Here is a 26657-nt window from a genome sequence, read left to right on the forward strand (position 1 = left end):
TCAACACCATCACAATGAAGGGCAATTTGTTAAACAGGAAAACAAGCAATCACTCAGCTCTTTATGTGTAAAAATCAAAAAAACATTGTTTCATTTCCATTTTACTCCCCACCTTCAAAACCAAAGGGCCCGGTCGTTAAGGGGTTATATGTGGTGACCTAAACTCAATTCAAAACTGGTGTCTCCAGAATGTGCTGTTATAAACCATTATGGCCGCTGTAGGCACCAGTAGTGATGCCATACAAATCCCCTTACCTACAGTAAACAGCTTCTGTACAGAAGATAAACTGCAGTTTTACACCCAAACATTAGATGTGCTCACTACAAAAATATACATCCCCCAAACATTTGTGTGAATATAGTCTTACACTTCCAGCAATGAAGAACAATGATTTCAAATGCATGTTAACATGTAAAACGTGTGTTCAGATGAGTGTTTAAAAATGCATCAAAATCCATTGCACATGTTTTTATGAATAGTCTGCGCCACTTGTGTCGTGGCTGCATTGTTCCCTGTCACGGCAGAAAAAATGAGTTGGTGCTTAGGGTGCATTCTCACGTGGTATGCCCGCAGTGCGCAAGAGTGTAGGGGCCCCCTCCTCCCTCCATAGGAGGGGAATGGTGCCACCGTGCCCCCATTGCCGTCTATAGGGACGTATATGCGGCCGCAGGTTGTGTGAATGAACCCATAGTCGGAGTTTGCAACGCATTTGAAGGGAACCTACAACCACCTATCTACCTATAAAGGTAGATCGGGTGGTAGGTGGATCAATAGGACGTGAGGATAGCCCTTTTAAGGGCTAATCCTCACGTCCCTGCACTTTTTGATAACTTATTAGCTTTATATGGAAATTTTGTTATGCGGCTACTGGGGCGTGGAGTAGCCGCAGCTGAGTTTACACGGCGTGGCTACTCCAAGCCCCAGTATCCTCTTTACTCCTACCCACAATCTTTGGCGCACAGCTCCTCGTAGCTGCTGTTCTGCACAGACGGCAGGTTCGTTGGAAGAGGGCGCGCAGCTACGAGGAGCTGTGCGCAAAAGATTGTGGGTTGGAGGAGGCGTGGAGTAGCCGCGCCGTGTAGCCTCAGCTGCGGCTACCATGCAGTAACCGCATAACAAAATTTGCATATAAAGATAATAAGTTATCAAAAAGTGCGGGGATGTGAGGATTAGTCCTTTTAAAAGGGCTATCCTCACTTCCTATTGATCCACCTACCACCCGATCTACCCGTATAGGTAGATTCGTGGTGGTAGGTTCCCTTTAAAGAGGACCTGTTGGGCCGATTTTGGACCCAAACCAACTACCGGTCCATAAGCACCGGTGGTATAGGGTACCAAATCGGCATGTATCATGTCTCTGCATGGCCCCATGTAAAAAAATAAATTAATCGGACTCACATCTGCAGGGTCTGGTGTGTGTCTCTTCTCGAGATTAGTACATTAGTAGCCTGAGCTCCATGAGCTGAGTCTCTTGCTACAAGTGAAGCCAGAGAAGTACACCCAGGCTTCATTGTGCATGCACCTTACCCACCGGGCACGCACCTTGAAGACTGGGTGTACTACTATGGCAACCAATCACACTTCAGCTTTACTTTCACTATTGCAGAATATCAAGTAAAAGCTGAGCTGTAACTGGTTGCTTCTGTGTTATGATTTACAGACTATAATATATTCAGGTTTAATCTACAGATACTAATGTCCACTGGTAGGTTATTTTTAAGGTTGTATCAATGCTGGGTATATGAGTAAGCATCACTATGATAGATACCGAGTGACCATTAACATACAGAAATGGGGAGTTATGATGACATCATCAGCATGAGACAGCTTTTGTCAGTTGATAGCCGGACTGGAATCTGTGCAGGTAAGTAACTCATCTCTATCCTGAGGCCTCAGTCATACATTGGGGGTCATTTATATTTATGTGTACGCATGTCATTATGTATCTGATTAATTCTTAGATGTTAGAGAAAAGAAATTTTGACATCCAGAAAATACCGCCCTAAAGTCTTTCCCTGCTTGGAGTCAGCCAGCGCGGATCAACTGTACACCAGACCAATATAATCAATCACTGATAGGGATAGCGCTAGGGGGGGGAGTATCAGGAGATTAGGTTGGGTAGAAGGGGCAGGATGTTGCACCTTTAGGAGCTGAGGGATTAGTCAGGGAATGAAAAGATACAGGGGCAGGATTCGTTACCTATTTTATTATAATCAGGAGAATTGATAGAATATAAAATTTTTTGTAGCTCTTTTTTTGGACTGGTGAAAGGAAAGGCGCATCTGAAGTGTGGGAGCAAAAAAGGAAGCATAAGTGAGGAGGGCTGCAGCAATGGGGCATTATAAACTTGTAAATCTGAAAGTGCTGGTGGGGAGGAGGCTACAAAATGGGGGCATTCTAATGAGGAGCTTTTTAATGTGGGAATTAGGAGGGGACCACAGAAGTGTGCAAAAATGAAAGGGCTATTGGAACTATGGATGGCTGTATAAAATGGGGCATTTTATGTGAAGTGAAAGGGGCAATCTAAATATGGGGTACAGCACACAACATTTTACAATATGGGGGCAATATGAAAGTAGAAGTACAGGACGAGACAATATAGCACGTCGGCTGAGTGAGTAGCACTTCTACCTTGCAGAGCTGGGGTCCTGGGTTTCCTCTGGGTCCTCCAGTTTCCTCCCACTCTCCAAAAACATACTGTTAGGTTGTTTAGATTGTGAGCACCATGGGGACAGGGCCCAATTTGGCTTTATGCAGCGCTGCGTAATCTGTAGGCGCTATATAAAGAATTATTAATATTATTATTATTATATACTATGTGGACATGATATGGAAAGAAGGTATTATATGAAGGAGGTACAGGACAGGCCATTGTACTTAGAGGGGTCACATTTTATCTTTTACCATCTTCAAAGACTCAACCACCTGCAGGGGACTAGTTCTATATAATCAATCACCGCTAGGGGAAGTGGCAGGAGATAAAGTACAAGTTACAGGATGTTCCACCTTTGGGGCGCAATCCTGTAGCTGAGGGCTAAGGCTGGTGCCACACGTAACGCTTTGTCTGCGTTTGCAAACGCAGACAAAGCCGCGCCCACCGGGGCGGGCCTCGGCCCGATCACATTGGTGTTTCTATGGAAACTTAACACAAAACACCGGCGGCTCGTTCCCGATCGCAGGCGTTTCCATAGAAACGCTGATGGGATCGGGCCGAGGCCCGCCCCGGTGGGCGCGGCTTTGTCTGCGTTTGCAATCGTTACGTGTGACAATAGCGTTATATATATATTTTGTTGATTTGCTTGTGGCAGGCCTTGCTGGCACTAGTAGTACAGCTAGTACCATATTGTGACGAATTTGCAGGGAGACTTGCGAACATTATATTTAGCTCTTAGTGACACACATATCCACCTCAAACACCGCAGTGGGACAATTTATTAGGGGTTTGATTGAATTAGGCAGAGTCTGCTGATTTTATTTTTTTTTTCAAAACTTAAAGTGACTTAAAAACCAGTTGTGTGCTGTCAGTGTAGGTTAGAAACTAGGCATACAAGAACCCAACTGGCTTTCTTAGGGCTACAATAGCGTTATATATATATATTTTGTTGATTTGCTTGTGGCTGGCCTTGCTGGCACTAGTAGTGCAGCTAGTACCATATTGTGAGGAATTTGCAGGGAGACTTGCGAACGTTATATTCAGCTCTTGATGACACACATATATATCTCAAACACCTAAGTGGGAGAATTTATTAGGGGTTTGATTGAATTAGGCACAGTCTGCTTTTTCTTTTTACTTTTCTTTTTTTTTTATAACTCAGTCATCAGGCACAGCACAAAATCCAGTTGTGTGCTGTCAGTGTAGGCTAGAAACTAGCCATAGCAATAGGATAGCATCGTTTTGTACAAAAAACACCAAAAAAACACACAAAAAAAAACACAAAAAAAATTTACAGTTCACACTTTAATTTTGAAAATGTTGTACCCGAGGGCTAGGGGTAGAGGACGAGGGCGTGGGCGTCCAACTACTGCAGGGGTCAGAAGCCGTGGTCCTGGGCGGGGTGAGATACCACCTGCTAATGAGGGAGCAGGGGGACGCCGCAGAGCTACACTCCCTAGGTTCATGTCTCAAGTTACTAGGACTCGTGGTAGAGCACTGTTGAGGCCAGAACAGTGCGAACAGGTGATGTCGTGGATTGCGGACAATGCTTCTAGCCATTTGTCCACCGGTCAGTCTTCCACGCAGTCCACCCATGTCACCGAAATCAGCACTCCTCCACCTCAGCCTCCTTCCCCCCAGTCTGCCTCCTCCCAGGAAAATTTGGCATTTGAACTGGCATACTCTGAGGAACTGTTTTCTGGACCCTTCCCAGAGTCACAAACCACTTGTCCAGTTGCTGCTGAGCTCTTTTCCGATGCCCAGGTTTTCAACCGGTCGCAGTCTGGGTGATGATGACATTGTTGACGTAGTGGAAGAAGTGTGTAAAGAGGTGTCGAACGATGAGGAGACACGGTTGTCAGACAGTGGTGAAGTTGTTGTCAGGGCAGGAAGTCTGAGGGGGGAGCAGACTGAGGGATCGGAGAATGACGAGGTGACAGACCCAAGCTGGGTTGTTAGGCCGGGTGAACACAGTGCTTCTGAGACGGAGGCAAGTCCTCGACGAGAACAGGTTGGAAGAGGCAGTGGTGGTGCCAGATGGAGAGGCAGCGCCAGAGCTGGTGCATCAGCGCCAAATGTTTCACGTAGTGAAGCTCCCGTGGCGAGGGCTAGATTTTCGGAAGTCTGGAGGTTCTTTAAAGAAACACCGGATGACCGACGGACTGTGGTGTGCAACCTGTGCCACACCAGGATCAGCAGGGGTTCCACCACTACCAGCTTAACCACCACCAGTATGCGCAGGCATATGAATGCTAAACACCCCACTCAATGGAACCAAGGCCGTTCACCTCCGGCCGGGCACACCACTGCTCCTTCCCCTGTGTCACCTGCTGCCTCTGCTAGTCAGCCCCCTGCCCAGGACCCCGGCCCAAACACCAGGTGCGAAAACCCCATCTTCGCCTCCACGATCCTCCACAGCATCCACCAATGTCTCCATGCACAGCGTTCAGCTCTCCATACCCCAGACGCTGGAGCGCAAGAGGAAGTACAGTGCAACCCACCCACACGCCCAAGCCCTCAACATCCACATCTCCAAACTGCTTAGCCTGGAGATGCTGCCCTATAGGTTGGTAGAGACCGAGGCCTTTCGCAACCTCATTGTGGCGGCCGCCCCTCGGTATTCGGTCTCCAGCCACCACTACTTTTCCCGATGTGCCGTCCCAGCCCTGCACCAGCACGTGTCAGACAACATCATCCGTGCCCTGACCAACGCCGTTTCTGACAAGGTCCACCTGACCATGGACACGTGGACGAGTGCTGCCGGGCAGGGCCACTATATATCGCTGACGGCACATTGGGTTAACTTGGTGGAGGCTGGGACCGAGTCTGACCCTGGGGCTGGTCATATACTGCCGACGCCGAGGATTGCGGGGCCTACCTCGGTCCAGTTCCCTCCGGCCTACTATGCCTCCTCCTCCTCCCACCCCTCCTCCACCACCTCCTCCGAATTACCATCCGTGGGCATGGCGCCATCAGTCGGTAGCTCTAGGCACAGCAGCAGTGCCATCGCTAAGCGACAGCAGGCGGTGCTCAAACTGCTGAGCCTAGGCAATAAAGGCACACCACCCAAGAGCTATTACAGGGCATCACGGCGCAGACTGATCTGTGGCTGGCACCGCTGAACCTGAAGCCAGGCATGGTTGTGTGTGACAACGGCCGTAACCTGATGGCGGCTCTGCAACTCGGCAGACTGACACATGTGCCATGCCTGGCCCATGTGTTAAATCTCATAGTTCAGCGGTTCCTCAAGACATACCCCAATCTGTCTGATTTGCTCACGAAGGTGCGCCGCATCTGTGCGCATTTCAGGAAATCCAGCACAGATGCTGCCACTCTCAGGGCAGCGCAGCGCCGCCTCCAACTGCCCGCTCACCGACTGTTGTGCGACGTGCCCACAATGTGGAATTCAACATTAACCATGTTATCCAGAGTTTACCAGCCGCGCAGAGCGATTGTAGACTGCCAGATGTCAACTTCCACCAGAACTGGTAGTCAGGTCAGTCAGCTTCCTCAAGTCTACAATGAGGAGTGGATGTGGATGTCTGATATCTGTCAGGTGCTGAGTAACTTTGAGGAGTCAACACTTATGGTCAGTGGCGATGCCGCTATCATCAGCCTCACCATCCCGCTGCTTGGCCTGTTGAAAAACTCTCTGGTCAGCATGAAGTCGGAAGCTTTGTGCTCGTCACAAGAGACGGGGGAAGAAGATTCCCTTGTTGATAGCCAAAGCACCCTTAGGTCTGTTTCTCAGCGCATATCGGAGGAGGTGGTGGAGGAAGAGGAGGAGAATGTTGGCGAGACAGAAGAGGGGAGCATTGCTCAGACCTTCACTGTTCAGCGTGTATGGGCAGAAGAAGAGGAGTTGGAGGAGTTGGATGAGGAGTCAGGCCAGTGAGGAGAGTGAATTCTTGCGCATATGGCAGATTTCATGCTAGGCTGCCTATCTTGTGACCCTTGCATTCAAAGAATTTATTCCGGCACCGATTACTGGGTATTCACTCTCCTGGACCCACGGTACAAGCAAAATCTTCACACTCTCATCCCTGGAGAGGAAAGGGGTGTGAGAATGCATGAATACCAGCAGGCCCTGGTGCACAAGCTGAAACAGTATTTCCCTTCTGACAGCGCTAGCGGCAGAGGGCGTACTTCTGCGGGACAAGTAGCAAGGGAGAGTAGGCGAGCAGGCAGCTTGTCCAGCACTGGCAAGGGTACGCTTTACAAGGCCTTTGCCAGTTTTATGTCACCCCAGCAAGACATTGTCACCTGTCCCCAGTCTCGGCAGAGTAGGGCTGATCTTTACAGAAAGATGGTGAGGGAGTACGTAGCTGACCATACCATCGTCCTAAATGATCACACAGCTCCCTACAACTACTGGGTTTCAAAGCTGGACATGTGGCACGAACTGGCGCTGTACGCCTTGGAGGTTCTTGCCTGCCCTGCCGCTAGCGTGTTGTCCGAGCGGGTTTTCAGTGCAGCTGGTGGCATCATCTCCGAAAAGCATACACGACTGACAGGCTGACACTTATCAAGATGAATAAAGCCTGGATTTTTCTGGATTTCCATTCTCCACCAGGTGAAAGAAGCTCAATCTGAATAATGTATGCACTCCTCCTCCTCATTTTCCTCCTTCTCCTCCTCTTTGTACACTAAAGCAGAGGAAACTGGCTATTTTTTGCCAGGGCCAACTGGCTCTAGCTATAGTACTCTATGTATTTAATTTTTCTGGAGGGCCACCTACCTGGTCCTCTGTTTTAAACAATTTTTGGGAGTGCCACATACAGGTACTCTATGTATTTAATTTTTCTGGAGGACCACCTACCTGCTCCTCTGGTTTGAAAACTTTTTTGGACTGCCACATATAGGCACTCAATCTATTTAATTTTTCTGGAGGACCACCTACCTGCTCCTCTGGTTTGAAAACTTTTTTGGACTGCCACATACAGGCACTATCCAACTTTAATTGTCTCCATAGCAGCCTCCACACGTTGTCTTTATAGCTGCCTCCACATGTTGTCTCCATTGCTACCTCCACACATCATCTCCATAGCTGCCTCCAAAAGTCGTCCATATAGCTGCTTCCATACACGGTCCCCTTATCAAACGAGCTGTGTCAGGCAGAATTTTGGGTTGTTTTCATGGCTTCCACATCAAACTTGTTAACTTTGTCGCCACCCTGCTGTGTTATCCACAAAATATACTGGAAAACTTTTATCATTTACAGATATTTCAGCGCTTCTTGGGCATCTGTTTACATTCCCCTTACCCGCCATAACCAAAAATTATAAGAACAGTACTACACTTGATCTTATCCAAAAGGTTCTTAGAAGTGCTGTTTGTAGCCCCCGCCAGCTTTGAAAATTATAATTTTTTCAAAGTAAACGCTTCTGGCCCCCAGGCCCATTTTGGGTGGGGAGGAGCCGAGAGACAGGGGCTTGGACAGCGGACCGCCAGCTCCATCCCAAGATTAGGCAGCCTCAGAGGCATCCATGCATGCTGCCCCTGCTGTTTCATTTCAGCGCTTCTTGCTCACCTCCTTTGGTTCCTCTCTGCCACCCATTGGTTTGAAGCCTGAGTCCATTTAGGGTATGTCGCCATGACACTCTCTAGCCTGCCGCTGCTGCCGCTGCCTCTGCATGCCGTCCCCTATAGTGTCAGGGTCAATTATTGCATGTTTTAGATGCTATCTAGCTTCATTCTGTCACTCTGTCATGGCCATGCTGTTGCCCATAATTTTGGCATAATGGTGCGATTATGCAGCCTCAGAGGCATCCATGCATGCTGCCCCTGCTGTTTCCTGTCCATTTCCGTGGTGTTTCCATCCTTTTCTGAGGTTCCCAGGTGTTTGGCCAAGCTTCCCTGTGCAGCCTTTGGCCCCTTGAAAAATACTCGAGTCTCCCATTGATTTCAATGGGGCTCGTTATTCGAGACGAGCACTCGAGCATCGGGAAAAGTTCGTCTAGAATAACGAGCACCCGAGCAGTGCTCGCTCATCTCTAGCCATGTGTGAACACCCTATGTTGCATATGAATTTTTACATTTTTTTTTTATAGATCCCAACTGAACAACTTTAATTCACAACTCGGTTAATTTTTTTTTTTGCATAATATAAAATGAATAAATTATAATGTGAAGCTAAGCGCAGGTCGCTATGCAGGAGCACTGCTAGAACGCAAGTCACACACACGGCTTCTGCTGGTCGCTCTAAAAACTACAACTCCCACAATTCCCTGGCATAACACTGGCGCATGGCTTTCTGCTCTGCTTCCGCTCTACACTATCAGCCAATTAGAAGTTGATCTATTACACCTAGAGTCCCCGCCCCCTCGCTCTGACCACTCGTTCTCTTCTAAGCATTTGATTGACGTGTACAGTGGCCAAGTAGAGTGTTCTGTAGCAGAAGTGCATAAGGAGCGGAGCAGCGTGTCTTTGACAGTGGGTCGGCCTAAAGCTGCAAAAGCGGGTGACACAGAGGAGGCTCCACTGTCACACAGCGACCGGAGCGGAGCGGGGGCGCTGTCTGAGGTTTGTTATGGCTTCATATCTGTGATGGTTACAGCTATATTGTATGGATTTGTGTCATACATATATATACACAGTGTATGTATGTAATATATATGTGGCAGTAATGGCTGGGACTAGTTGTAGTGGCCTAGGACCACTAGGACGTGGTGCACACAAGAATCTGCATCCTTACATTTGTGGTGTAGTCAGTGTGACTATGTGTTATATGTGCCGGATCCTTATTTACTGTGTGAGTGCGCCCCCTGGGAAGAAAAAAATGATGTATTACAAGTGTCCGTTATTATCTAGAAAGTGACAAATGATCTGCAAATGTTTCTTAGTTTCCTTGTGCTCCGAGCGGAGTCTTCCATAACAATATCTGTGACGAGTCCTCATGTTTTATGTGTGATGTAGATTTTAGGGCTGGGGTGTGTTCACACATCAGTTTTTCAGATGCAGTTATCAAAGCCACGAGCAGGAGTGGATCATAGCGGGTGAGAACATGGCATTGTGTGATGCTGCTACTTCAATGGTTTGAACTCCGCTCCTGGTTTGGACATTGAAATGCTCATGTGAAAAAACTGAACGTGTGAACGTACACTGAGAGTCGCCCTAAATCCTTGTTGTGTGAATTACAATGTGACATGTGCAGCAAATTCTATCTATAGGGGATTTTGAGAAGGTCCCTGATTCATTGGTTCTGTATTTTTTGCATGTAATCCAGATGAGGTGCAGGGAAAGGTTATGGTACATGCGACAACGGTCCTGTAACCCGTGTATCGCTCTGTGTTTGTATACACGTATCTTCGTGGGGTACGTTATGTGTGGAGTAGCCACATGGCTTATTAGATTCTGAAGGTGTGTGCAAAATCTACTAAGCAGTGCACAGATCTTAAAGGGGCTGTCTGAAAGTAAGATGAAGTAGCAAGGTGGCTTGTTCTTATGCTCCCAGGTCCACTCTGAGAAGTTCTGGGGGGCCAGGCACGCCCACCTGTCACCATGTCCAGTGCCTGATACAGCACTAGGACAGTGGCCGGGTTGTTCCCAGCCAGGGGCACGGCACTGAGGGACCGCCGGCCAAGTTTAGTACAATCCTCTTGGACAACCCCTTTAAAAATAGTTTACATCCCCAGCAATCCAAGAACCACAAAATAAGATACAAGCCAGCAAAGATTTATGTTTGTACAAAACTATACTAACTCTTTGGATCTTCAGATAACCGCTCTCCTCTTGTGCTCAGTCTCCTTCACTATTTCTCTAACTTTGAGCAGCATAGCAGGTGAAAAATAATATAAACCACCCCATCGTTCTGTTATATAGCCCTGAATATAGAAAAGGACAGGGGAGCTGGATATTCTAGCTGCCATGTTCAGATCTTCTTTCTTTCCCCTTCCCCCAGTGTAAGGATACGTCGCTGTACACCGATGATCCCTGGTCAGAGACTCTGCAGAAAAGATGGAAGAAAAAGCAGAAGTTTTAGACTCGGCGGCTGTAGAAATCGTGGAGGATAATGACTGTAAGTGATGTCTAATCATATGTTATTAGTACAAGATGATCTTGTCTGAGAATAGTTAATCTACGCTGCATCCAGTATAATAGTAAAGGTGGGAGTGAGCAGACACGAGGACAATCCCAGGACTATGGTGATGCCCTGATCAACCATAACATCACAACCACCACTTGTACAGACCCCTTCATATACAGCTCTGACCTGTCAGGACATGGATCACACAGGATGTCAGTCTTGGGGCACCCGGCAGCAGACCCTGTAAGTTGTGCAGTAAGGCCTTTACCTCGCCTATCAGCGGGCATACAGCTGCCAGGGGAGTCTCCAGTTGCCAGTCTGCTCCCTGGTACAGTCACAGCAGGGTGGATGTGGTTTAGGCATCTCCAGGTTCACTCTGCAACTTCCACTTTTTGCATTGCAAATGTTAAGGGGAAACTGAATTTTAGATGAAATCTGAATCTCAGAGCGAGCAAATAACATTTAAAGTATTGGCTGTAAATGGTGTTTTTAGAATGTGATTTATATTTAATAATTCTTATAATTTTTTTTTTAAGCTGATCCATCAAAGGAAGCAGTACTGAAGAATGCCCAGACTTCATGTGAGCAGAGTTTGGAAGGTAAGAACAGGAGTCTGAGGTTTGTTACGGGATCATATCTGTGATGGCTACAGATGTGGACTCGTCATTTTATGGATCTGTTATATATATAGTGTATGTAATATATGCAGCAGTAATGGCTGGGACTAGTTGTAGTGGCCTTGCATCACATATAGCCACGGGCAGTTTTGTTTGCCACACGTGTCATGTGATTACATTGAATGTGGTCACATTGTAGCTCATGAGTTACCACCACTAGGATGTGGCGCACACCAGAGATCTACATCCTTACATTTGTGGTGTAGTCAGTGTGACTGTGTAATATGTGCCGGATCCTTATTTACTATGTGAGTGCGCCCCCTGGGACGAAAAACATTATCTGACAAGCTTTGTGCAGCTCTGCGTAATCTGTGTGCGCTATATAAATAAAGAATTATTATTATTATTATTATTATTACAAGTGTCCGTTATAATCTAGAAAGTGAGCAATGATCTACAAATGTTTCTTAGTTACCTCATGCCCCGAGCGGAGTCTTCCATAACAATATCTGTGACGAGTCCTCATGTTTTATGTGTGATGTAGATTTTAGGGCTGGGGTGTGTTCACACGTTCAGTTTTTCACATGCAGTTATCAAAGCCACGAGCAGGAGTGGATCATAGCGGGTGAGAACATGGTATTAAGCGATGCTGTTCCAGTTGGCAGTCTGCTGCCTGGTACAGTCACAGCAGGGTGGATGAGGTTTTAGCATCTCCAGGTTCACTCAAGGTGGAACTGAATTTTAGATGAAATCTGAATCACAAAGAGTGAGCACATGACATTCTAGTATTGGCAAGTATCAGATGTAAATTGCGTTTTTAGAATGTGATTTATGTTCATTAATTCTTATATTATTTTTTGTTAAGCTGATCCATCAAACGGAGCTGAAGTGAAGAATGCCCAGACTTCATGTGAAGAGAGTCTGGAAGGTAAGAACACATATATAATTTATCGAATTAAATAAAATTTACTTAATGGGGTGGTCACTAAGAAGACCTTAAACAGGATAAGATCTCATGTCCATGAACTAGTGCAAAAATGAGCTGCAGACAGGCCTAGTTTGCTGCCTGTATTGGAGGGGGGACATTGTTGCCCCCGCCGATGTCCCTTGATAATTAGCAGCCACTTAACACCATCACGGTGCAGTGTCACGTCTGTTGTGGCTGTGCACAGTAGATGTCTATAAGGACTGTGAGATGGCCACTGTTTGTGCAGCCAAACGATTGTGTGCATGAAAATAAAGTTTAAAACCTTCCATCTTGTAATGAAATAACTGCATGGCCCCCATTATCTGCCAGCAGGGCACAGATTGTTACAGGAAGTCCAGAGTCCTGCTGCCTGGGGATCACATGACCCACATCTCCTGGCGGTGAAACTTGACCAAGGTACCGTATAAGCTAAGGAACCTAATTTTAACACAAAAACAGGAAAAATCTATTGACTCGAGTAATAAGCCTATGGTGGGAAATACATTGGACACAGCCTCCACCGAGTATAATGCTGACCAGCCCATATCCCCCAGTATATAACTAGCCAGACCCTGCCCCCGTCCCATTATACAGCCTTTATATTAGCTAGAATGGTCTTATTCTTGCCATGGTAAAGCTTATTAGTGGCCAACCCCTTTGGGGGTGAGAATTTATATTCTTAAAGGGTTTGTCTATTTTTGGCAAATAATTGATATCATTTTTGTAATGAAGTTTTTCTATTTTCCAATATTCTTTCTGCATCAGTGCCGCTTGGGTTTCTAGACCTCTGCTTGCTGTCATTCTATAGAAAGTTTCATTGTTTACTTCCTGTGGGTAGAAATCTGTCCCTGGTCATGTGATGTCACACAGGTGCACGGCTTGTTATATCACACATCTCTGATTACAGGCGGTCCCCTACTTAAGGACACCCGACTTGCAGATGACCCCTAGTTACAAACGGACCTCTGGATTTTGGGAATTTACTGTACTTTAGCCCTAGCCTACAATAATCAGCTGCAACAGTTATCAAATGTGCCTTCAATGAAGCTTTATTATTAATCCTGGTTCTTATGACAATCCAACATTTTTAAAATCCAATTGTCACAGAGACCAAAAATAATTTCTGGGGTTACAATTATAAAATATACAGTTCCAAATTACATACAAATTCAACTTAAGAACAAACCTACAGAACCTATCTTGTACGTAACCCGGGGACTGCCTGTGTTATATCATGATAGGTTCAGATTTCTGTCCACAGAATGTAAACAATGACGCTTCCTATAGAATGACAGCAAGCAGAGATCTAAAAAAATAAAACATGAGGAATTGATGCCAAAAGTGTAGTGGAAATTTGTATAACTTTTCATTACACAGACAAAAAGGGGTTGTCCAAATCCACCAAATAATTCTAAGGCACCGAGTAGATTTGCTGCTGTATTGTCCAAGCCTTTATAATTGTGTATGACCGGAATGGATAGAACTTGGTAGAAAAAGGGCACTACCAGGTCCTCTGATGTATATGGCTGGCATCTATGGAAGTTGCGGATGACCCACTTAGGTCTATCACCATAGGAGTCTCGGGCATGCATGGTACACAGCGAAATTCTCCTAAATTTCTTTATTTTTTATTTAAAGCTGACCCATCAAATGGAGTAGAAGTGAAGGAAATAAAATGTGAGGACAATACAGAAGGTAAGGACATCGGAGCTGCTGAAGCTACTACTTGAATATTGCGTCGCTGCAGAAAATGAATGAAAATGTCAAGAGGCTTTGCCAAAAGAGCTGAGAGAATATAGTGGACTCCTAGTTATAGGCTGGCTGTATTCATTAGTAGAGAACGTCCCCATCTACCCCTAGATGATTGGACCATTAGCAAGGTGTGTGGAGTGCTCCCCAAAGTAATACTGTGCTACAAAGGTAGGGCGGTCCCCTCTCCTATCCACAGGGCTCACCCCCCACCTGTAACACGTTATTATCATTAGGAATATACATTGCTAATCATTTGTTTATTATTCATAGATACAAAGTCGTTTTTGTGGAATCAGCCATCCCCCCGCTTCTTTTTTTGCTGATGTGCACATTTTTCACCTTCAGTTGGACACACAAGGGTCTGTGTTGGTCTTGTAAATCCTTTATGTACACAAATCACTTTAATTTCATGTGGCAGCGGTGCCCTGAGCTGAATAGAGGTTTGTATATGGTGGAGGACATTGTGTAAGCTGCTCGTAGACATGAAGGACAATGCCTGCTCCAATCACTTTGTTATTGGGGGGGGGGATTCGCACTGTATGGACCATTATGTGACTCGTATGGGATATGTATCTTGTTGGTGATGAAGTTAATGTCTTTTATCAGCTGGTATACAATCCTATAGAAACAAACCTCACTGTATAGGAGCCTATGGGCAGAGGGTTTTGGTATGTGGCTATAGGAAGAGTCCCTGACCTATATCTATTACAGGTATTGCAGTGTGTTGAGGTATAGCATGCATATTGGATCCCTTAGGAAAAGGAAGATAAATCAAGGGGCACTGGCCTCTCAGGAGGTGACTTAGTGGGTAGCACTTCTGCCTTGCAGCACTGGGGACCTGGGTCCAAGTCCCAGGGTCAACATCTGCAAAGAGTTTGTATGTTCTCTCCGTGTTTTTATGGGATTTTTCCGGGTCCACCGGTTTCGTCCCACACTCCAAAACAAACTGTTAAGTTGTTTAGATTGTGAGCCCCATGGGGACAGGGACTAAATTTGGCAAGTTCTGTGCAGCGCTGCATAATCTGTAAGCGCTATATACCGTATATTCCGGCGTATAAGACAACCTGGTGTATAAGACGACCCCCCTACTTTCCTGTTTAAAATATAGAGTTTTTAAGATATATTCGCCGTATAAGACTACCCCTTTTCCAACGCATACAAAACACCGGTAAAAATTAAAAAAAAAACTGATTTGAATTTAACATGGTCCTTTTTTTAATGTAAATTCTTATGACATGCAGGTATATAGCAGGAAAACTGTCGCTCATAAACATAAGGCAAACAACAACAACATTACCATTACAACACTGCCCCCAGTAGTATACAGCACTGCCCCCGCTAGTATACAGCACTGCCCCCAGTAGTATACAGCACTGCCCCCAGTAGTATACAGCACTGCCCCCAGTAGTATACAGCACTGCCCCCAGTAGTATACAGCACTGCCCCCGCTAGTATACAGCACAGCCCCCGCTAGTATACAGCACAGCCCCCAGTAGTATACAGCACAGCCCCCAGTAGTATACAGCACAGCCCCCAGTAGTATACAGCACAGCCCCCAGTAGTATACAGCACAGCCCCCAGTAGTATACAGCACTGCCCCCAGTAGTATACAGCACTGCCCCCAGTAGTATACAGCACTGCCCCCAGTAGTATACAGCACTGCCCCCAGTAGTATACAGCACTGCCCCCGCTAGTATACAGCACTGCCCCCGCTAGTATACAGCACTGCCCCCGCTAGTATACAGCACTGCCCCCGCTAGTATACAGCACTGCCCCCGCTAGTATACAGCACTGCCCCCGCTAGTATACAACACTGCCCCCAGTAGTATACAGCACTGCCCCCGCTAGTATACAGCACTGCCCCCAGTAGTATACAACACAGCCCCCAGTAGTATACGGCACTGCCCCCGCTAGTATACAGCACTGCCCCCAGTAGTATACAACACAGCCCCCAGTAGTATACGGCACTGCCCCCAGTAGTATACGGCACAGCCCCCAGTAGTATACGGCACAGCCCCCAGTAGTATACGGCACAGCCCCCGCTAGTATACAGCACTGCCCCCAGTAGTATACAACACAGCCCCCAGTAGTATACGGCACTGCCCCCAGTAGTATACGGCACTGCCCCCAGTAGTATACGGCACAGCCCCCAGTAGTATACGGCACAGCCCCCAGTAGTATACGGCACAGCCCCCAGTAGTATACAACACAGCCCCCAGTAGTATACAACACAGCCCCCAGTAGTATACGGCACTGCCCCCAGTAGTATACGGCACTGCCCCCAGTAGTATACGGCACTGCCCCCAGTAGTATACGGCACTGCCCCCAGTAGTATACAACACAGCCCCCAGTAGTATACGGCACAGCCCCCAGTAGTATACGGCACTGCCCCCAGTAGTATACGGCACTGCCCCCAGTAGTATACAGCACAGCCCAGCATTAAAAAAAAAAATAAACTTATATACTCACCCTCCGGTGGCCCCGATGTGCTGCGCTGCTCCCCCGATGTCCGCGTGGCTCGTCTTCGGTGTTCCGCGCCGTCTTCTTTCTTCTGCTGGGGGCCGCCATTGATCTTCCCCGGGGAAAAACATGGCGGCGCCCAGCAGAAGAAAGAAGACGGCGCGGAAGACTGAAGACGAGCCGTGCAGACATCGGGGCCACCGGAGGGTGAGTATGCGCCCATGCGACGCTATCTTTTTGAGGCTGCCGGCAGCCCATGCTGTGAAAACACCCGCGATCGGTGCTAGCAATATGCCCGTGAGCCCTCTCCATGCAGCGCGACCCGACCGCCGCCGTGAATACACGGCGGGCGGTCACGATTACCGGCGTATAAGACGACCCCAGACTAGACAGAAGATTTTTCTGTCTTCAAAAGTCGTCTTATACGCCGGAATATACGGTAAATACAAAGGTTGGGGGAAAGTTTGGACACTAATGGGTTTTCTTAGGGCTTCATTCCCTATTGAATATTGGCGTACTGTGTAGGTGGGACCACTTTTATTTTTCTCCTTTATATTTAACTTTATCACAGAACAGACCTCACATTTATACTAAATTATCCATCATGAATTTGTTTCCTTGTCTTCATTAATCTGGTGGTTGTGGTGCTTCCTGTTCAATTTGGAAATGAAACAGTAAGCTATTTTTGTTTTTATTAGGGTCTAAGAGAATGCAAGCCCTGGTGGTTAGTGGAAGGAGAACTTTCCTAGGGCTGCGTTTCCGGGAAATGCTTGTACTGGACCTAAATGAGTCGTTCTTTGGATTTTAGGAGAACATGTACAGAGTGAAGAACCTTTCATTGAAGAGCCCTGCAGCGATGACCCTGGTACAGAGGATGGGGAAAGCGTTCCTTTGGACGGGGAGAAAGTTTCCCTGGATCTAGAGAATGCAGGTTTGTAAATTCCTTCAGCTGAGGGTACAACATCTTGGCATAATGGTGGTATGGTTACATGTCAGATGTGCTACTGTAATGCCATATTATCGCTAGAGCTGCCCATCAAGATTTAACAGATTAGTCATTTATATATACAGACGGTCCCCTATTTAAGGACGCCCGACTTAGACAACCCATAGTTACAGACGGACCCTTCTGTCTTCTGGTGACGCTCTCTGGAAGCTTTACTATAGTCCCAGGCTGCAATGATCAGCTGTAAGGTGTCTGTAATGAAGCTTTATTGATAATCCTTGGTCCCATTACAGCAAAAAATATTGAAACTCCAATTGTCACTGGGGCCAAAATTTTTTTTTGTCTGAATCTACAGTTATAAAATATACAGATTCGACTTGAATACAAATTCAACTTAAGAACAAACCTATGGAACCTGTCTGTATAAACGCAGTTGTTCTAATGTGATCCCATCCTCTACGTTGTATGTCTTTTTCTGTTTCAGTCAAGCACATATCCATCCAGAAAGAACTTTCTGACCTAGAAGGTCTAGTGCAGCAAAGTCATGGTAAGAGTTTTGTACTTGGTGCATGTGCACACATCCACGTTCATTTGTGATGTAAAGGTGCGTGTGTCAGCCATAGCTTCCAGACTGAAGGCGGATCTCTGATTTATACTTGCAGCATTATGTTGAATATTTTTGGGCCTACAATACACGCTTGAGATTTAATAATCAAAAACGCATACCTCTGCAACATATACACACTTGCGTTTGCGCACGTGGCTCTGTTCCATCCCCTGTCCCAATGGCAATAAAGAGTAACTTTTCCCCTGGCTGCTCCCCATTATGTGACCGATTACTTGCTGCTTGCATCTCTGTAAGGCCTATAGTCATGTCAGGAGGAGTGAGATGGCAGTGGAGAGCTTTTGCTCTTTGAGATCAAGTGAATTGCTTTGTCAGCCAAATCAAACCCCCCCGCAGGACAGAGATCCAGGGGTCTGGCATTGCTGGATCCTCCTGACCTTTTTTTTTTCTATAAGATGCAGGCACATTTTTTGCATTTTATCCTAAAAAGAGGTTAAATACTGCGGACGCCAGAACTTCACTTGAGTACATGACATTAGTGTTGCAATGCGGCTGGACCTCATAGCTTTATAATTATTAAATTCAGTTTTTTTATTTTTCCCTTTCCCCTTGTCTTTTGACACAGATGATAAGAAACCTTGTCCATTGTGTCCTGAAAGCAAATTCCGGTCCTGTCACATCAGTAAGCTCCACAGACACCTGCAGAACCTCCACTGGAAAGTCTCTGTGGAGTTTGAAGGTCGGGATGGATTCAGTTTCTATATATTTTCTACATTTTGCTCTTGAAAAGAATAATTCATTTTTTTTTATTCCTTTCAGGCTACCGAATGTGTATCTGCTTTCTCCCCTGTGTGCAGAATATGGCCCAGAATGAAAATGAGGTACCGTATATACTAGAAAAACACACATAAAAAAACAATGTTAAGATTGAGAATTCCACAGAACAGTCTCACACAGTTCCTTATAGATCGAAGATTGAAGAAATTTCCTCAGTAATTCCTCCTGTCACGATGTTCACTTCTCTATACTGGATCCTGTGGGAGACCACGCTACACTCTCGTGCACGCGATCACAGCAACGGTCCTGTATCGGGAAGAATGTGGACAGATGGTGCTGGGATCGCGTGCGGGAGAGTGTAGCGTGGACCCAGTGTAGCAGGAGCTTCCTGCTTTAGTAAACCGCTCCTATAGCGTATTTTAGGGTGACGGGTCCTCTTTAAAGCTGAGGCAGGGCAGTTGTAAGTAAGTTCCTGCTTACGCTGTCATGTTGGCGCTTTCCAATAAATGAGTTGGTTATTATTGTGTTTCAGGTACTCTAACCATCACTACTATGGTTTATTCTAAAAATGTTACTGCTCTCTGATGTCTTATATTATGTGTACATGTACCTTATGATGTGTACAGCGCTGCTGTATATGATGGCGCTATATATATATGTTCTTTCAGATACCTGGTAAGATGAGCTCACATTACCATTGTATTATCTGCTCTGCCGTCGTGAACCGAAGAAGAACAGACATGGTGCGACACATAAAGAGACATGTGGAGAAAGGAGAGACGGAAGTAACGGCATCATACAGTAAGTAACAGAGGCTGTAGATCTAGAGGGATCAGTGTTTTTTTCAGATGATTTATTATGTATTTCTGAAAGAGGGTTTCCCACTTTTTATTCCTTCATGTGGAGGGGGGTTGGGGGTCTGATCTCTTCCATTCCCCTCTGTGGAGGCCGACAGTGAATGAAGAATCGATCATGTACACGGGACGGGTTCCATGTCTCGAATCTTGGGAGTACCACTAGTGACACTCCCAGGGTAGAAAAAAAATGACTCCTCTGCACTTTTTCGACACCATTTTAGTTAGTGGCGTCTATTGGGTTACATTTTTAGTGATATGACTGACTGAGGGTGTATATTTATTTGTTGTTTTTAACCCTTGTGAACAAAATGCTGAAATTCAGATGTAAAATGTAGTTCAATGACTTTATATATTTTTTTGCATTCATGTAACTTTATTTCCCCTTCATAGGCAAACCACAAGAGATTTTACAGGAGTCCAACACTGAGGTTCAGGTTCTTCCCAATTCTAATACACCACAGAAATCTGGTACTTTCTTTAATCCTGTAATGAAAACAAACAGGTGAGTGTGACACTAGTGATAGCTGCTGTCACCACTGAGGAGACTCCCTTGCTGCCTGAGATGAGTCACTTTTAGAGGCTGGAGAAAAAGTGTCAGTTCAGCTGAATAGCGCCTAGAAAAAGTTATTTTCTTGTCATCAGAAACCTAAGAATCTCATCTTTGAGATCCAGGATTGTGGTTCTTTGTCTATAGAACTAGAGATGCAGACAGTGAAAGGCATGTGAACTGCAGATCACTTACTGATTGTTGGGGATCCAACAGCTGGGACCCCCAAAATAAAAGGGCAGGTGCATCACTGTACAGGAAAAAAGCCAGAGACCTCTGCCTCTTTGTACTTGTCAGTAGTTCCGGATGTTGGACCCCTATAGATCGTTGTGAGATGGCATATATTTTTTTTAAATAAAATTTTGATTTGTCTATTTAGTATTAAAAATATGGAAAAACTTAAAACAAGAAGTATAACGAGGGCACATAGACCCCTCCCTTCAGACATGGCCAGGATGGAATACGTTTTTAGTATGCTATATTATTAGTGGATGTTAATAAATGATTTGTTAGCATGTGTTTGTATTGAAGGAATGGAATGCTGTTGTTCTCCTCCAGGTATAACCTTCTCGCTGATCTCTTCCAGGCAGCTGATATTTTGTGCTCTTGCAGTACTCGCTAAAGAGAGGCAACCGCTGGAGTGTCTGGATGCTTTCAGCTCCACAGGTATGATCCAGAGACTGGTTACAGAACCTGATAAGTTTTCAATGGAGATGTGCTGTGATACCTGCTGACAGTGACAGTACAATGTGCCAATTGTTTTATGTTCTAATATTATTCCATATTGTTTGTATGTGTAGGCATCATGGGATTGCAGTGGGCAAAGCATCTTGGGGACGCTGTGAAAGTCACCCTCAATGACATCAGCGAGACCTCGATATCCATGATCCGAGAAAACTGTCATCTTAATAAGATAAGAGTGGTAACCGAGAGCGACGGGATTCCTGAAGAAGAGTCTGATGTAACGAATCAAAACTTTGTGGGCACCATTGAAGTTACCCAGATGGACGCCAATGTCTTGATGCATTTGCGCTCCTTTGATTTCATGTAAGTGACGGCTTCTCATGCAGTTTTGCCTATTGACGGTGTTGTTGATACTGTAATTAAATTTGGTCTTTCTGCCTCTCACCAGACACTTGGATCCATTTGGAACGTCTGTGAATTATTTGGATGCAGCTTTTCGGAACATTAGGAACTTGGGCATCGTTTCTGTGACATCTACAGACACCAGTTCTCTATATGCCAAGACGGTGCACGTGGCAAAGCGCCATTACGGCTGCAACATCATCAGGACGGAGTATTACAGAGAGTTGGCGGCTCGCGTCGTCCTGTCGGCCGTAGCCAGGTGAGCGCTAAGGGATTTACGGTTGTGGTTTGCAGGGGACTGTCAGCGGTCTAATACATGGTCTTCCTATTAGGGCAGCGGCTCGGTGTAATAAAGGTATAGAGGTTCTGCTCTCGGTGGCTCTCGAACACTTTGTGCTGGTTATAGTCCGCGTTCTGAGAGGACCGTCTCTAGCTGACGAGACTTCGAAGATGATCAATAATCTCATTCACTGCCATTGGTGCGAGGAAAGGATCTTCCAGAAGGAGGGGAACATGATAGAAGGTAACGTTCAAACCGGACTGGGGGTCAGCTGGTAACCCTTAGGTGGGGTTACTAAAGCGCTTCTTTTTTTACCGGGCAGAGATGATTGTTCATCTAGATCTACATATGGATGACTTGGTGCAATTCAACACTATTATCCTACTGTATTTGGTGGATTAGAGAGTCATTGGACAACATTTCTATTTCTATTTTACTTCTAATATTTTTGTCTGCTTTCCAGAAAGCCCATACAAGCTACTACCATGTGACTGCCACAAGAGCATGCCCGGGAGGTCTGCCGTCCTGCTCGGCCCAGTGTGGTTAGTACACTCAGGCTCATCTGTTCTTCTGAAACTGGGAACATTTAGGAGAAACTTATTTTGCATGTTCTGTTTGGTTGTCAGGTCCAGTTCCTTGTTCAACACGGGGTTCTTGAGGAGAATGTTGTTTGAAGCCTTTTCACAAGGCATTTCGGAGGTGCAGCCCATACTGAAGACCCTGCTGTGCGAATCTGAATCCACGACTACCAAACAGTTCTCTGGGCATACAAGTCAAGGCATTCAAGGCATTCAAGGTGAGATGCACCCAACAATGGAACGGGTGACGGACATATATCCCATCATTGCCTTGGGTTTATATATGTATAGATCAGGGCCTCATTCAGACGGCCATTATGGGGGCCGTGATCTGGTCGCATGATTTGGGATTCAGACGGCCAAAGATTCGGGAGCAGATCACGGCCCCCATAGGCTCCTATAGATCTGTGTTCTATTCTACAGACGTATGTTTTATCTCTTTAGCTGAAGACGGCGTTTTCATCAGAATACCAGAAGGAGACGTTTCCGCAGTTCCAGGTATATGAAGTGCACAAGATTCATGTTTGTTCCCTATATGTAAGGGATTTTTTTCTGGATAGGACATCAAGTATTATCACATGAAATCCTGTCCAGTATACCTATAAATATTAGAAACTGTAATTCGGAAGGCAAAAACATTATCATTATTTTTTTTTCTCTCTGCTCATTAAACAACTCCTCCTCCAACAACCTTTTCACTTTGCAGGATCCGGTTACATAGAAGCCTGTGGAGCTGGAGCCTCTGCTGCTGGTACGTGTTACTGCTCGGTACTGCTGTATAGTGTCCACTGTACTGCTGCGTAAAGGGAACCTGTCACCGGGAATGTCGTTTTTAGCTGGTAACAGGTTCTTATAGCCTATGGTATGCTGGTTTAAAAACAACGCCTTTGTCGGTATTCTGAATCATTTAATTAGTTTACAGAAATTTACCTGCTCCCTGCCAGCAGCATGTGGTGAGTCCCCGGGGAGGGTCAGCTGCAGCCTGTGTATCAGTCTCCTCTCCTTCACACTGGAGGGGGATGGTTTAGAAGAGAGGGAATAAATGAGGAGATACCGGCACACACAGGCTGCAGGTTAGAGATGGATAAGCTTTGTGATAAATGTCGGGTACATAAGTCATGTAGTAAGTTACCTGAAACTATTTACACTTTCTTTTATTTCTCCTCAGGAAAAAGAAAACATCAAGGGAAAGATGCAAATGCCCCAAAACGACTCAAGGGTGAAGTCCGCAGCGAGCACCCTCCATTCTATTACAGTATTCACAGGCATGCTATTGGAGGACTGAACTTGCCCAAGTAAGTTCTTGGTGGAGAAAAGCTGATAGCCTCTCCACTAGTATGTAATATAAGTGGAAGAAACACTGAAATTGCACAACATGCTGAACAAACTTGGTGGAGAAAATGCACCATAATTATTTTTCAAAAATGTATAATATAATGTATCTGCATTGGGCCTTGCACTGGGCACACAGTCTTGTTTTTGGGTCGTGAGCCGGCCGCACAAACTCGTAGCCCCAATTATTTATTAGCCTCCCACCTTCTTTTTTTAAAATCTGATAGTTTTTTTTATCAACCACTTTACCAATTTTCCATTTGCGTTACATAAATCCAGTACAAACATTACATTGCACAAACATCAGTGACACATTAGGAAAATTCTAACAATACCTAACAAACAAACACATAAACCCACCACCCTTCCCGGCCCAAACCGAGAGGGACTGTAATCCAATGTGATTTGTTTTCCACCCGTACGGTTAGGGGAAGGCCTCCCACCTTCTAAGACCTACATTTATAATTATGCGAATGAGCCACAAGGGCTCTGGAGGTGAGACGTGCTCCTGAACAGTGTAACAGCCTGTGAAGCCACAGCACAGAAGGACTCTGATAACAGCCCCCAAGTACCCTTCAAGCTCATTAGCATAGTTTAAAAAAATTGATTTTAGAAGGAAGGAGGCCATGGATATAATGTATTAGACAATTAGTCTATTAGTACGTGTCCCTAGTTTATCATGCTTCATTTTCCTTGTAGATACAATGCTGGGGTCCTGATAAGCGGTCCTTATACTTAGGTTATCAATATAAGCTTCAGGTGACGTATATGGGTGCGGAGTTGCAGTAACCTTGCATGACCACTATACAGTGGACAGCGCCATTCTGCTTCATCCTCTTGTAGAGGGGTCTATGTATCACTTATGGATCTGCTAATGATCTAGGCGGAGGATTGATAATCAATGTCACGTCAGATCCCCATTGTGGGAAACCCCACCTACCTACCTACCTCCTCTGGTTCGCAGTCTTTCCTATGACTTTAGAGTTTCTTCCTCTATTCAATCTTTTCTTCTTGTTGCAGATTAAACAAAATCTTGCAGTACCTCTCGGAGGCCGGATTCCTTGTCAGTCGGACCCATTTTGACCCTACAGGAATACGAACAAATGCGTCGCTGGCCACCCTGATAGCCATCCTAAAAAACAAGAGCACCCTCTCGAATACATCGCAGATCAGCAGCTACAGGGAGGGCACGGACAGCCAGAGCGAAGACGCGTTCCTGCAGGACGCCGCCTCCTTGTCCGATATGAAGTAGAATTAGTATTGGCTGAATTATAAAAACGTACTATAGAACTAGATCCACTATTCTTCTAGAAAATGAAAAAACTGGTCCTGTATGTAATAAACATGTTGTTACTTTCATACATTTTCTTTTTTTGTGCATCCTAGAGGAAAATTCCTGGGGGGTGTGGGGGGGGGGGGGGATGTTGGATGGGAAACTTTTCTTCCTGCTAACCCACCCAAGATTTAAGGTGTCCCTTTGATAACCTTTTATTTCTTTTACAAATCAGTAGCTCTTGTGATGTGGGAGAACTTTGCTGATTACTTTCATTACCAGCAGTTTCTTTGCTTTTTACCTCAGATGCTGTTATCTCCTCTGTGCTGACTTGAGTCTGGATTGTATGAGCAGGAGACTGGATGGGCAGCAGCTCATTCTGGAAGGAGAAGGAGTGCATGTGATAGTCTGTGTGTAGCTAGCAGCAGAGCCTTGCATCTGTGCAGATCTGCATTATGATACTCTTCTCTCCTCTGCAGCCCTTGCTCTCTGGACACTATCTACGCAGCAGGGAAGCTGTTAGCCCTTAGGGCTCACATTGCACATACTACGCTTTTTGTAACTGGTTCACGTTTGGTTTTTACTACTTATTCCATGCTCAGTGCTTCTCCATTTAATGAAAGCTGTCAGGCTACTCATTTTGTAGATCCACTATCTACACGCTATGTAAGCAAATCACAAGTGCCAGAGCTCTTCAACTTGTCTGATATAGGTGAGGAAGATTATTAGTTATGTCTGGCGTTGGACGGCTCAGCATCTTAACCAATTCCTACTGAGCACAAACTAAGATTTTATTAAGGGACCTAGGACCATGTAACCTCAGTATCCAAAATCAGAAGTATGCTGATATGAAGACACTTTCACATGCTGCATAGAAAGGCAAAGGGGAGGGGCTTGTCTTGACGGCAAATGTGTTTACAGCTGAACGCTTGCGAGCACTTGTTTAGTTTGTAAACTCTGCACACCACATGGTGATTGTTACCAATCCGCAAACTTCTAGGTGTAAAGGCTTATGCAATCCCTGCCATTGGGTTGCATCTCAAAATGCCATTTAAATGCAGCGTGTGAACAAGGCCTGATGGTGCTGGGGGGACCTGGCTACTAGAGGATTAGGCTTGTGGTATGCAAAGAAGTCTGGGAAGACATTTTATTGCATACATATGGAAGAATGGGGCACACAGGGGTTAAATATTTTTATATAGAAGGAAAGCTGTAAGTCCATAAAAAGAGCACATGACTTGGACTCTAAACCCCAGTCGGCTTTCCTACAAGATTATAAGACGTCCCATCACAAATTCACATATTCCCCATTAATAATCCGCAGCGAATGTAATCTGTTGACTCCGAGGTGTTTTAGATGTATCATACAGGATTGACATCGGCTTTCATCTTGAAAAAATTTGTACCCAAATTTCATCTCCCATTGAAATCATGCCACAGAAAATTTGGGGCAAGAGGTTAAAGCCATTCATTGGCCCTGGCATCATACAACATGTGATGGAAATCCCAGACAATGCAAAATCCTCAACTCAAGAACAGAAGGAAGGGTCATAGATCAAAGATACTGGGACTCTAGCTTCTGTAACATCTGAAAAATGGACATTTCTTACAGACCAAAAGAAAATTTACCATCAAAATCCATCATGATAAAGCAGGGACACTTCCTCATAGATCCAGGCACCGTGACTGGTAATCTGGTTATATTTGTTATCCATGGCCTCCTTCCTTCTAATACCAACTTTTTTAATTACTGTAATGAGCATGAAGGGCTCTGGTGGGTGTTTCCAAAGCCTCTCAGTGCTGTAGTTTCACAGGCTGCTACAATGAGCAGAGAAGTTCTCCCCTCCCCCTGAACACAGGTGTGACATGTTCTGGTCATTGTAACAGCTAGAGGAGATGCAGCACGAAGGGGATCTGGTAACACCCCAGAACACTTCAGA

The 26657-nt window shown here is 45.6% G+C and overlaps 1 protein-coding gene across 4 annotated transcripts; it reads left to right on the forward strand.

The window, feature by feature from the left end:
• The first annotated feature begins 1763 nt into the window (after positions 1-1763).
• On the forward strand, positions 1764-24803 carry TRMT1L (tRNA methyltransferase 1L). 4 transcript variants are annotated; one of them, XM_072111778.1, is made up of 22 exons: positions 1764-1865; positions 10555-10671; positions 11217-11279; positions 12163-12225; positions 12595-12681; positions 13903-13959; positions 17285-17407; positions 17907-17969; positions 18613-18726; positions 18807-18868; positions 19433-19565; positions 20012-20123; positions 20755-20834; positions 20969-21215; positions 21301-21513; positions 21587-21777; positions 21998-22076; positions 22161-22330; positions 22557-22610; positions 22819-22863; positions 23281-23407; positions 24465-24803. In XM_072111778.1, the coding sequence occupies exons 2-22, from the start codon at positions 10611-10613 to the stop codon at positions 24694-24696; spliced, it is 2376 nt and encodes a 791-aa protein (XP_071967879.1). In that variant the 5' UTR covers positions 1764-1865; positions 10555-10610; the 3' UTR covers positions 24697-24803. The 4 variants fall into 4 exon arrangements, with proteins under 4 accessions (XP_071967879.1, XP_071967878.1, XP_071967882.1 ...); XM_072111777.1 differs by lacking the exon at positions 1764-1865 and adding an exon at positions 8992-9176; XM_072111781.1 differs by lacking the exon at positions 1764-1865 and adding an exon at positions 8992-9176 and having other exon boundaries at positions 22161-22321.
• The last annotated feature ends 1854 nt before the right edge of the window (positions 24804-26657 follow it).

The sequence above is a fragment of the Engystomops pustulosus genome, chromosome 6 (genome assembly GCF_040894005.1).
Source record: "Engystomops pustulosus chromosome 6, aEngPut4.maternal, whole genome shotgun sequence".
NCBI classification, from domain to species: Eukaryota; Metazoa; Chordata; class Amphibia; order Anura; family Leptodactylidae; genus Engystomops; species Engystomops pustulosus.

Coding starts and splice junctions, on each gene's coding strand:
- TRMT1L (XM_072111778.1), top strand. CDS start 10,611: ATGGAAGAAAAAGCAGAAGTTTTAGACTCGGCGGCTGTAGAAATCGTG. Junction 10,672..11,216: donor AATCGTGGAGGATAATGACT/GTAAGTGATGTC, acceptor TTTTTTTTTAAG/CTGATCCATCAAAGGAAGCA. Junction 13,960..17,284: donor ATGTGAGGACAATACAGAAG/GTAAGGACATCG, acceptor TTTGGATTTTAG/GAGAACATGTACAGAGTGAA.